The sequence below is a fragment of the Dipodomys merriami genome, unplaced genomic scaffold (genome assembly GCF_024711535.1).
Source record: "Dipodomys merriami isolate MVZ:Mamm:240054 unplaced genomic scaffold, mDipMer1.0.p SCAF_16, whole genome shotgun sequence".
NCBI lineage: Eukaryota > Metazoa > Chordata > Mammalia > Rodentia > Heteromyidae > Dipodomys > Dipodomys merriami.
The window spans coordinates 11138211-11149771 of record NW_027202937.1 but is presented as its reverse complement, the minus strand read 5'-3'; the positions used below and the strand labels follow the sequence as shown (position 1 = coordinate 11149771).

The following is an 11561-nucleotide window of genomic DNA, read 5'->3' as shown; positions in this document are numbered from 1 at the left end:
AGAGTCACTTAGAAATATTTCTTTACTCTGTACATTAACATAGGATAGATCCCTTCAAAACATCAGTCCTTGGGGGAGGGTGTCTTAGGGGGTGATGAGAGGTCCTGGGCCATGGCTTCCACATACCACGTGGGCAGGAAGGTATAGGGGCCATCTTGATGTACAGACACAGTGACTGGGTGGCCAGGCTCCCAGGAGAAGAGGTGGACAAGCCTAGAGGCAGATGGAAGTTGGGGTAAGGAGTAGAAGCTAAGCTCCCGGGATCTAGAGGAGAAACAGCTGAATGTCTCACCTGGGGTCATCTTGGATAACTGTGCTCTGTGCAAAAGTAAGGAAGGCAGCGCAGAAATTCATGCACACAGAGGGGTTCCAGCCATCTCGGTCATTCTGGAGTGGGCAGAGGAGATAGAAGACTGGCAATCAGGTGAAATCAGGAGGAGGGCAAGGCCGACTACAGCCCAATAGTCTTGGTGTAGGGGTTAGGGGGTTAGGGGTAGAAACAGGTGAGTGCTATGACACTGACTTACCCTGACGTGTTCAAACATCTCCATGGTAGGAAAGGTCTTGAAGGAGCAGACAAAACCCTCTGGGTTACGGAAGCCAGCAACAACATTTGGGACCCCTAGGAGGAATGACTGAGCCCACCATTTTAGGAGCTTGTGTCTAACAGGAAAAGCAAAGAGTTAGTGAGATCCCTCCTCCACCCTCCATTCTGCCCTCACCCTCTTCTCCAGGTCCCCTTCCCAGCTGTTAATCTGGGCTCTTGTCTTGCCCACCCCTATCCTGTACCTGTAGAAGCTCCTCCACTGGCCAGGGCTGTGCATCTCTTTAGAGGTCTTGAGCTCCACATAGCAGGTAGGGGGCTGTGTGGATGAAGCCTGAGGGTCTGTACAGTCTACCTCCCCTGAGAAGAGCAGAGGGTGGTTTCCCAGGCGGCTGCGTAGCACAGAGCAGAAGGCCACGTTCGTGTTAACTTCCCCAGAGGGGTCTGGAGAGCCTCCAGGTTTGTCTGTACAAGGAGAGAAGCAGCAGCGGGGATGGGGGCTCTCAAACATTTGGGGAAGGGGACAGAGACCAGAGAGTGGGGATAACTCTCACCTGCACACATGTACTGCTCAAACTTGTAGCCCATGTACATTAGCTCCCGGAGAAGGGGTGGCCGAGCAAGCCTCTGAGCCCGAGCAGCTGCTGTCTCCACCTCACTCAGGTACAATGTTCCCTGGAACCGAGAAGCTGCCAACTGCCATCCCTCCTGTCGTTCATATGGTGTTGTCAGCAATTTTGTCAGGTGCCCCCTCCATGTCACTATGGCCCCGGCCAGCCAGCCTGGACCCCTGAGAGGGAAGAGTCAGAGGCTGGGCTGAAAGTTTGTTACAAGCCTTAGCTTAGCTCCTTTCCCCATCTGAGTCCCAAGGACTAGGTCCCATTCCAACTATGGCTCTGATGATAGTAGGACAGGTCTAAAGATCTACTTTTGTGCTAAACTTAGCTCACCCCTCCAGCTGGCCTCGGTGTTCCAGAAGCCAGCGTAGCAAGTGGTCAAGCCTCTCTTGGATCTCCTCATCCCGAGGTTGGTATCGGTCAGTGTAACCATCTCTGAGGTCAAAGTTGGGGCTTGGTCCATTGGTGGGGGGTGGGCTGTAGTAGCGGAGGGCTCGGGCATCTCCATAGTACTGACGCTTGTCATCCAGGGAGAAGCAGCCTAATTCAGAAGGGCGCCGGTAGAAAGGAAAGGATCCAGAGTACAGAGCAGGTTCTGTGGACAATGAAGGTGCTAAGCAAGGGAGTTTGTTCTGAGGCTCGGCTACTTCTATTTTCTCAGCACTTCTCTTCCTAGTCCCTGTGGAATCCATGAGGCCCTGCGAGGGAAAAAGTGTGCACGTTACAGGGTAGGTCAGGACCAAACAAGCATCCTCCCAAGTTTTGGTCGTGAAGCAAACAGGCCCCAGCCCCTCAGCCAATCAAGTGCTCAAACAGTGCTTTTTCTTGCCCTATACCCCACTCCTGAGGTTCCCCCTAACGCAGACAAGGTAGGAAGTTTGGGCTCGGATGAAAGATCTGGTTACCTCAAAGCCCCCCAACCTTGACTTTCAACTCCGCGAGGCTATGACGTCAGGGTAATCGCGTCAAAAGCCGAAGAAGGTTGCAAAGGTGGTTTTTCTGCTTCGGATGACGCACTCATTCAGCGACTGTTGTAGGCAGATCCCTCGGGGCGGGGAGGGGCTGTAAGGTTTACACCAGGAATTTGAGCCCAACGTGGCCACGGTTCTCAGAGCCAATCGGTCGGTGGCAGGTGGGGAGCCGTAGCCGGGTGTACACTTCCCTTCACGCATTGGCCGGAGAGAGAACTAGCAACGCCTCCTTTATCGTCACGTGGTGCGCGGGGGGGGGGGGCTGTACATTAGGTCACGTGGTCTCTGGAGAGCACCGCCCAGCGGGGCCGTGCGTCACTGCCGTGCGCCGGAAGATTCTCTTTTCACCAGCCTTTTCATCAATTTCTCCCCGTTGGTCCGGTACCACCAAATCCCGGGCTATGAACCGAAAGCGGCGTCGCTTGCTTCCGGAGACCTTCGGACTGAAGAGGCGGCGGGAGCGAGGCCCTGTGGAAGTGGATCCTCTGAGGGGCGAGTCAGGTAACGGCGGCAGCCTCGGGGCCGGGCTGGAGACCCCCAACGGGGCGGGGCCTCCCTTCGGTCCCGGTGCGTTTTGGGTCCCCAGCTCCCTGTAGTTGGCTCCCCACCCCGCCTTAGTTTCGTCTTAATGACTCGGTCTCTCCACCTAGGGTCGGCGCGCGGGGCAGTGGCGGAGCTAGCGCAGCTGTTCCCGCGAGGCCTGTTCGAGGATGCCCTGCCGCCCATCGTGCTGAGGAGCCAGGTGTACAGCCTCGTGCCCGATCGGACGATGGCCGACCGGCAGCTGGTGAGGGGCATCCGAGCGACCGATAGAGGCCCCTTCCCTGCTTCACGGCCACTTGCGAAGTGCCTTGTCCTTCAGACCTTCAGTTGGTCTGCCAGCCACACAGCAGGCATTAGGCGAAGTGAAGGAAATGAAAGAGCCAGGCTTTGGGGAGAGCGGTCATGACGCATGGTTCAAGCAGACAGCTTTGGAAGGCAATCAGACTTAAGGTCCCTGTAGGATCTCGCCCACCAGTGCTGTTTATGTCTTGCACTGCAGAAGATAAGCTGGTAGAGAATGTTAAGCAGAATCAGGAGTGGGGTATTAGGTGTACTGGAGGTAGTGCAGTCAGCGAGATCATTTCTGAAGATACTGCAGCTGAGAACTGTTGACGGCCCAAGTAACGGGAATGTGGGAGGGAGGAAGAATCTGAGTGAGGCAAGAGGAGAGTGGGGAGAAGCTAGAGGTATAACTCCCAGATTTCCCAGAGTAAATATAGAAGGAAAACATGGAGTTGTTGGGGGTATAGGTACAAGCTGATTTGAAGGTGCCTGTGGAGCATCCAAAGGCAACTGTGGTGGACAGGTGGATATGACTGTTGCAGGTAATTCTTTGCCAGTGATAGAGAAACGAAAGTGAGGGAGGCCTGAATAGTGATTCAGTTTGTGGATGTGAGTCAGATCTAGCAGGAAGAGTAGAGGTGTGATTTCTAACCTCTGAAAGTTATGGCTGTTCCTCTCCAGAAAAACACATACAGGTCTGTGTGTGCACATACAAAGTATGGGCATATATATGCATATATATGTGTATGTACTTTGTGGAGGAGTGTTTTGCAAGATCGCCAAAGAGATCAAGAGGTATGACAAGATATTAGGACCAAATCCACAATTCTGGGAGACACCAGCATTCAAAGCAATGTTAGTAACTGCCTGGGCTGCTTATTCAGAAAATTGATATTCCTGGGACACACCCAAGGAAAATGAGATGATCTCTTGAGAAGGGATATGGGAACCTACATCTTTGAACTATTGCTTTTAAATTTGAGATCCACTGATGTAAGGGAAAATAGAGGAAGAGGAATCTGAAACCAGCCTTGGCTACATAGCAAGACTTTGCCTGTCTCAAAACAAAAAGAAAAACCCACCTAAAATGGAATAAAAAAATTCAACAAGAATCAACCTTTTGCATTGTTGCTTTCTATGCATGTTTTCTATTTTCTCTTTTGGATTTTCACTTTATTTTTTCTTGCTAAATTTCATCTTTTCTATAACATGTAAGGCTGTACTTTCCCTCTAAATATTAATATATAAGTAATAAGTTTTAGTATGTATTTTTATTTACAAGTTAGAAGTATATTCTAACCTCCTTTGTGAATCTTTTCCTTTAACTCACTGGGTTGATTAGAAAGGTATGTCATAATTTCCAAAACTTTGTTCTAACCTTGTTACAGATTTTTAGCATAAATGACATTGGTGGTCACAGAGTATGCACATTGTATAATTTTAGTCATTTGAAATTTGAGGTTTGCCTTATATACATGTTAGTTTTGCCAAGTAACATATATGTAATATATATAAATATTTTGAACATGATATGTATGCCATTACAACTGATATCGTTGAAATGTTCTATTGTTTCACTTAATTTGTTCCTTTGTTTTGTGAGTTTATGAGAATTGGACTAATATTTTCTTTATCGTGGATTTGTTAATGTCTTCAAATATTTCCTCGACTTTATCCCTTTTCTTCTGGGAATCAAATATACATTGACCCTTATTTTTGTATTTTATAAGTTTTATGACTGTCTTTTGTGTTTTCAGTATTTTAATTCTTTTCATTTTTTTTTTTTTTTTTTGTATTCTGGGTAGTTTTTAAGATCTCCCTCACAGCTGAATAGCTTTTTATTCAGCTATCCCTAATGCATTCAACACATCTATCAAGTCATAATTTCATTTATTTTTCTGACCTAGATTTTCTGCTTGGACATTTTTCAAGTCCTTTTATGATTGCCACTGATATTTTGCATCTTAGCCTTTATGTCAGCATTATGGATTATGGATTTATTTTTTTTTATTTTTATTTTTTGTCAGTTGTGGGGCTTGACCTCTGGGCCTGAGTGCTGTCCCTCAGCTCAAGGCAAGTGCTCTACCACTTGAGCTACAGTGCCACTTCCAATTTTCTGGTGGTTTATTGGAGATAAGAATTTCTCGGACTTTCCTGCCTGGGCTGGCCTTGAACCGCAATTCTCAGATCTTAGCCTCCTGAGTAGCTAGAATTACAGGCGTAAGCCACCGTGCCTGGCTTTATGGATGTTTTTAAAGGCAGTCTTTGACATAAGATAATTGCACATATTAATAGTGTATGGTGATGTTTTGTTACATGTGTATAATGTATAAGGACCAGTTAGGGTAGTTAGCATTTCTGTTGGAAACCTGTAAACTCTCATTTTTCTCTTCCATCCTCTTTTTAAAATGTCAGCCAATGCTGTATCACTGCACTATAACCTCAGCCATTTCTTTATAAAATATGTAATAAATTGTTATGAACTATTGCCATCTGTTGCTATGGTGGAGAGCAGTAGAATTTATTCTTCTTATGTAACTAGTTTGGGGGGAAGAGAGAGACAGAGAAAGATAGACAGACATATACACACACACAGCGCACTAGCCCCATGTGTCTTTTATGTTCTGTTTTGTTTTTTTTAATCGGTCTCGGGACTTGAACTCTGGGCCTGGGCGTTGTCCCTCCGCTCTTCAGCTCAAGGCTAACACTCTGCCACTTGAGCCACAGCACCACTTCCAGTTTTCTGAGTGGTTTATTGGAGATAAGAGTCTCACAGACTTTTCTGCCCAGGCTGGCTTTGAACCGTGATCCTTAGATCTCAGCCTCCTGAGTAGCTAGGATTATAGGCGTGAGCCACTGGCGCCTGGCTATGGTTTGTTTCTTTTGAGTTTTGTTTCCTGTGTAATGAAGTTATTTTTGGCTCTGTGCTGACCAGATTTGCTTAGATCAGCAAGTGCCTTTCATGTTTCAATTCTTTCTGAGTTCCTATTTCGATTTTTGTTAGTCTAATTTCATTTTGTAAGCTCTTTAATGCTTAAAGAGATATTTTTTTAAAAAGAGTATTATAGCAAATATTTGAAGATAATGTTTCAGCATAGGTGGTTTGGTTTTGTTGTATTCCTACAAACAGCAGCCCTTTTATATTAAATATTTTATCCTTTCCTCTTACCTTCTATCACCCTAAATTGAGACTGCTAAGGTTTTTTTTTTTTTAAATATGGAACACTTCACGAATTTGCCTGTCATCCTTGCGCAGGGGTCATGCTAATCTTGTATCGTTCCAATTTTAGTATATGTGCTGCTGAAGCGAACATGAGACTGCTAAGTTCTTAGTGATAGGGCCAATGGTGTTTTTGTATGTTTGTTTTTGTTTTGCACTGTTATTGGGTCTTGAACTCAGAGCCTGGGTGATGTCCCTTAGCTTTTCATTCCAGGCTGGTATTCTACCATTTGAACTACAACTCTACTTCTTTTTTTTTTTTCTTTCTTTCTTTCTTTTCTGATTAATTGATGATAAGTGTCTCATGGACTTTCTTGCCTGAGCTGGCTTTGAACATTGTCTTCAGATCTCAGTCTCCTGAGTAACTTAGCATTTTAAGTGTGAGCCACTTAATTAGTATTTTATCTTCGTGCTTGGCATGGGTCTAGTCTTGGAAAATACATATTGATTGACAGACAACTCATAAGGCAGGATGGTAGAGTGGGCAAGTACCTGGAAAAGGCTGTTTAACCTATCTTCCCACACAATAAAAATGTGCCCAGTATTGGCAAGCAAAAATATCTCTGCTCCCAAATGCTTGAAATATAATCTTACCCTGACCTCCTTTCTACTCCCATCTCTGGAGACAGAAGGAGCTTCAAGAGTGTGGCGAAATCAGAATCATCCAGCTGGGCTTCGACTTGGATGCCCATGGAATTATCTACACTGAGGACTACAGAATCAGAGTATGTGTGACTGTGTGTGTGTGTGTGTGTGACTGTGTGTGTGTGTGACTGTGTGTGTGTGTGACTGTGTGTGTGTGACTCTGTGTGTGTGTGACTCTGTGTGTGTGTGACTCTGTGTGTGTGTGTGACTGTGTGTGTGACTGTGTGTGTGACTGTGTGTGTGTGTGTGTGTGTTGTATGACAGATGGGAAGGGGAAGGGGAAGGGGAAGGAGGGGGGCAGGGAAATTAAGAAATGGAAGTAAAAAGAAAACATTTCCTTACCCAACACCCTACTAGAGAAGGAATAGGGCCCTGGTAAGTAGTAAAATGAGAGAGGGAGAGCCGGGTACTCTTGGCTCATACCTACTCAGGAGCCTGAGATCAGGGGATCTTGGTTCAAAGCCAGCATGGACAGGAGAGTTCATGAGACTCATGTCCAGTTAACCACCAAAAAACTGGAAGTAGAGCAGTGGCTTAAAGTGGTAGAGCACTAATCTTGAGCATAAAAGCTCAGGGATAGCGCCCAGGACTCAAGTTCAATCCCACAACCAATGAGAGAGAGAGAGAGAGCATGAAAGACAAGGAAGGGAAGGAAGAGAGAGAATCAAAAAGAAAATAACCTCAGGAGAACCAAGAAGAGACACTGTCCTGGTGGAGGGGGTGGGGGTAGGTGGAGGGGAGCTAGGCCATGAATCTGATCTCTGGTTCCAGGTCCTCAAGGCCTGCGATGGTCGACCATATGCTGGGGCAGTGCAGAAGTTCCTGACCTCAGTACTTCCAGCCTGTGGGGATCTTAGTTTCCAGCAGGACCAAATGACACAGACTTTTGGCTTCAGGGACCCAGAGATCACGTGAGAATTGTGGGATCAAAAGGCACTTCCCAGCCTCCCTCTAATCTAATCCATCCTGACTTTTTAGTGAACTTTCCAAAAAGGTTTGGCTCTTCTATTTAATAAAATGACCTGATTATTCTCCTTGGGAGAGAGGAGGCCTGTTTTAGATGGGGTCTTGGAAAGAGTCCTAGATTACAGTTCAAGAGAACAGGGGGCTTATTAAATGCATATGGGCCCTGTCAGGAACCATAAATGTCTGGTGTTAATCATACTGGGACTAAGAGGATAGAGATGGGCAGGAGCTGCGATGTCTAACATTCCCATTCAAAAAAGCCCCCTAAGCCAGGCAACACTCAAGAGCCTGAAAACAGAAGGATCATAAGATTAAGGCTGGCCTGAACTAAATAGCAGGACCCTATCTCAAAACATTCCACCCCCACCCTGGGAGAAAACATATACAAGGATTAAGTAAGTATAAGGGAGCCATATCTAGCTCTGGCCTCCTAGTCAGTAATAATGAATATGAAAGCATCCTAAAAATCAAGTACTGATCTTCTCTAGGGAAGGAGATACTGGTAGTAATGGTAGTAAAATGGGGCAGGAACTCTGGCGAGATTGCATAGGCCTGGGTTGGCCCAGAGAAGCCTCTCCTCAGTGTGTTTCAGGGCTTGTGCTCAGGGAGGGCATCTGAGGAGAAGCTGATTTAATGAAAATGTACTAGTGACAGGAGGGAGTTCCAGGCAGGGCCAATGAAGCCAGCAGGGGTAACAGAGGTGGCAACGACAAAGTGTGAACACATATTGCCCCCGCTTGCATTGTCTTAGCTGCTTCCTCTTGCATGGTTGCCTGTTTCTGGAGACTAGTGTCCAAACATGAATAGATGGGGAAGAAAGATGGTTCTCAGAGTTCAGGCTGCATCTCTCTTCCCCTCCCATAGACAATTGGTGAATGCTGGAGTCCTCACAGTCCGTGATGCTGGCAGCTGGTGGCTAGCTGTGCCTGGAGCTGGGAGATTCATCAAGTACTTTGTTAAAGGTATCCTTGAGTCCTCAGCTCCTTAAGAACACCCATCGGTGGCTCTTCAGGCCTCTTCACCTTTTCCCTCTCCTGGACCCCTTCTCCAGGACGCCAGGCTGTCCTTGGCATGGTTCGGAAGGCTAAGTACCGAGAGCTGCTCCTATCAGAGCTCCTAAGCCGGCGGGCACCTTCTGCAGTACGGCTAGGCCTTGCCTACCATGCCCATGATCTCATTGGAGCGCAGCTGGTAGACTGGTGAGTATCCCTCTGTCTTCTGTCTGATGACAGAGCAATGCTCAGTGTTGGATTTCCTCCTGGCTCATGCTTCATTGACCAAGAAAGCCCAATTCTTTTCTTATTCTGGAACCCAGGAACACCCTTTGTCAAGTCCTGAGGTCCACACTTTGGGCCCAGGAAGCTTACTCCAATATTGTGTTTTTCATTCACAGTGTCTCCACTACCTCTGGAACCCTCCTCCGCCTGCCAGACACGTGAGGATTCTGATCCTTGCGCAGTGCCTTGAAGTGGGGCTAAAGGGTCCTGAAAGTGCTTCCCAGTGGTGACTGAGGCCAGAGTTGCTTTAGGAAGCCTGGGCACTAGGACAAGTGCTGGGCTCCCATGGGCACAGAGGACCAAATAGGTTTGCTGCTGGGAGCCTGGGCTCTGACTTCTGGTGGGCTGTGGGCAGAGCTCCTTTGCTCTTCCACGTATGTGAAGCTAGAAACTGTGACAAAACTATATATGCTGTCTGTCATGGAGAGGGTACTGCTGTTGCTCTGTCTTGGGATAAAAAGGTGGGACTACTGGGGAGCCTGGGAAAGAAGGCTGGGGAAAGAGGCAGGGTCATCTGCCCTACATGTTTGGTTGAAACTGATAAATAAAGTACTTCTGTTCATGAAATTTTCTGGGTGTCTTTGTGTACTGTCATGTGTGTTCAGGTGTCTTATCTAGAGGTTAAAAAAAAAGCACCAAACTTAGGCCTGAAATTTGACTTATTATTGAGAAAATACAGGGTTTCTTGACATTCAGGCTCTTCTTGTGTGTGGTGTGGATGCACCTGATGTCCTGAACCACAGAGTTCCTGTTGGGGGTCACAGAAGTTCAGTTTGAGTTGTGGTAAAACAGGTCAGTGGCTTCGAAGCCCATCCCTGGCTTGCTGGGACCTTTAAATGCCCTGTATATCTCAGCCACTGTGGGCTTACACATAGGCAAGCCCATTTGCTTGCATAACATGCACAGAGATGTACTCAGTTAAGGGAAGGGGCCCAGAATTGGAATGAGGGAGTTAACAAGGAAGGACAAGATCTGTCTCTGGGCCAAGATTTCTTCAGACTCCCTCAGGGACCCTGGTGTCCAGGCTGCTCCCCCAACACTGGGCCTGGAGCCAGTTGCATTTCTTGCCCATCACGTGGTTTCCCGGCTTGGACAGGCTAGGGGAGGGGCAAGGTCCAGAGTCAACTCTGTTTTAAGCCCTAGGTTGACCAGAGGGGAGCAGACAGACAAACCAGATCCCTCTTGGAGCCTCCAGCCATGAGGCTCCTCTGGGGACTGATCTGGGCATCTAGTTTTTTTGTTTTGTCTCTTCAGGAGCCCAGGTCCTGGGGCAAGATACTCAAGATATTGAATGCTTGGATGGGGGGGGGACAGAACTGGAGATGGGGTTTGATTCAAAAGTGGGGGGATACCAGGGTGGATGTGTCTGGTAGTCTGACTTCTATCCTTCACCACTCTCTCTAGGTTGCTCCTGTTCTCTCCTTCTGTGGTGAAGCTAAGAACTCCCCTGTCAGTGGGAATACAGCTCCTTGACGCACCTCCGGGACAAGTAGTAAAAGGACATGTCTTCCTGAGAAACCCAAGTAACAATAATGTTCCTTGCTCCCCGAAGAAGGACTTCACCCTCAGTTCAGAAAAAGACTTGGTACTCCTCAGCCTTCCGGTAATGCTCTCATACCCTCTAAATGACTTTGTCTTCCTCACTGGCCTCCTTCCTCTTTTTCCATTCTGATAGACTCTTCAGTGTTTCTATCTTGGTCTTTGTTTCCTTCTGCTGTCTGACCTTCTCTCCTTTTCTTGACAGGTCTCCATCAGAGATGTAATGAACTGTAAACTCTCCCAACTGCACAGAAACCCTAAAGTCCAGCTGGTGGCCCAGACTCCATGGCTGAAGAACTCTCTCTCCAGGAAGACAGATGTTCAGGGTGTCAACTTGCTCTTTTCTTCTCGCCGGGGGCACCTCTTTCTGCAGACTGACCAGCCCATTTATAACCCTGGCCAGCGGGGTGAGCCTCAGTCTTCAGGCCTCTTCTTTATTTACCTCCCTCCCTGCCCACTTAGGACTTGTTAGCAAGCTTTACACCTTGGAATTAAGCTCACCCTCCCTTTGTACATATAGACTCCTGCTCAGCCCTCTCTTATTTCCACTTCCAGTTAGGTACCGGGTCTTTGCACTCGATCAAAAGATGCGCCCAGCCACTGACACTCTCACAGTCATGGTGGAGGTGAGTCCCTGACCTCTGGCCTTCTTGACCGTACTTCTTGTATGTGATCTCCCACTTGAGACCATTTCTGCTGCTCTTGCAGAACTCTCATGGCCTCCTTGTACGGAAGAAGGAGGTTTATGTTCCCACGTCCATCTTGCAGGATGACTTTGTGATTCCAGACATCTGAGTGAGCTTCCCTGAACTGAGGGTGTTCCGTCCCCTCCCTGATCTAGACACTCCAATTCTCCTTTGCCCAGGGGCTCTCTACCTGCAACACACAGTTACCTTTCAGATGCCCCGAGCATGGCCCTCCTCGACATCTGGTTTGCCTTCTCAGCTTCTTTCCTAG

General features: G+C 47.5%; 3 protein-coding genes and 1 pseudogene across 3 annotated transcripts; 2 read left to right on the top strand and 2 right to left on the bottom strand.

Moving 5' to 3' along the window:
* Positions 1 to 10: 10 nt before the first annotated feature.
* Dxo (decapping exoribonuclease) lies at positions 11 to 2467 on the bottom strand. Its single transcript, XM_070024082.1, has 7 exons — positions 2067 to 2467; positions 1495 to 1859; positions 1099 to 1334; positions 790 to 1009; positions 528 to 663; positions 293 to 387; positions 11 to 213 (listed from the first exon to the last, which is right to left on the bottom strand). Exons 2-7 carry the CDS (start codon positions 1851 to 1853, stop codon positions 63 to 65), a joined length of 1197 nt encoding a protein of 398 aa, XP_069880183.1. The 5' UTR covers positions 1854 to 1859; positions 2067 to 2467; the 3' UTR covers positions 11 to 62.
* Stk19 (serine/threonine kinase 19) lies at positions 2441 to 9617 on the top strand. Its single transcript, XM_070024083.1, has 7 exons — positions 2441 to 2633; positions 2783 to 2919; positions 6807 to 6902; positions 7594 to 7733; positions 8653 to 8750; positions 8840 to 8987; positions 9182 to 9617. Exons 1-7 carry the CDS (start codon positions 2534 to 2536, stop codon positions 9225 to 9227), a joined length of 765 nt encoding a protein of 254 aa, XP_069880184.1. The 5' UTR covers positions 2441 to 2533; the 3' UTR covers positions 9228 to 9617.
* On the bottom strand, positions 6169 to 6269 carry LOC138828520 (U6 spliceosomal RNA; annotated as a pseudogene).
* Positions 9618 to 10214: 597 nt separating the features above from the next.
* Positions 10215 to 11526, top strand: LOC138828214 (complement C4-B-like). The gene is made up of 5 exons (XM_070024078.1): positions 10215 to 10327; positions 10470 to 10668; positions 10810 to 11011; positions 11160 to 11230; positions 11313 to 11526. Exons 1-5 carry the CDS (start codon positions 10263 to 10265, stop codon positions 11397 to 11399), a joined length of 624 nt encoding a protein of 207 aa, XP_069880179.1. The 5' UTR covers positions 10215 to 10262; the 3' UTR covers positions 11400 to 11526.
* The last annotated feature ends 35 nt before the right edge of the window (positions 11527 to 11561 follow it).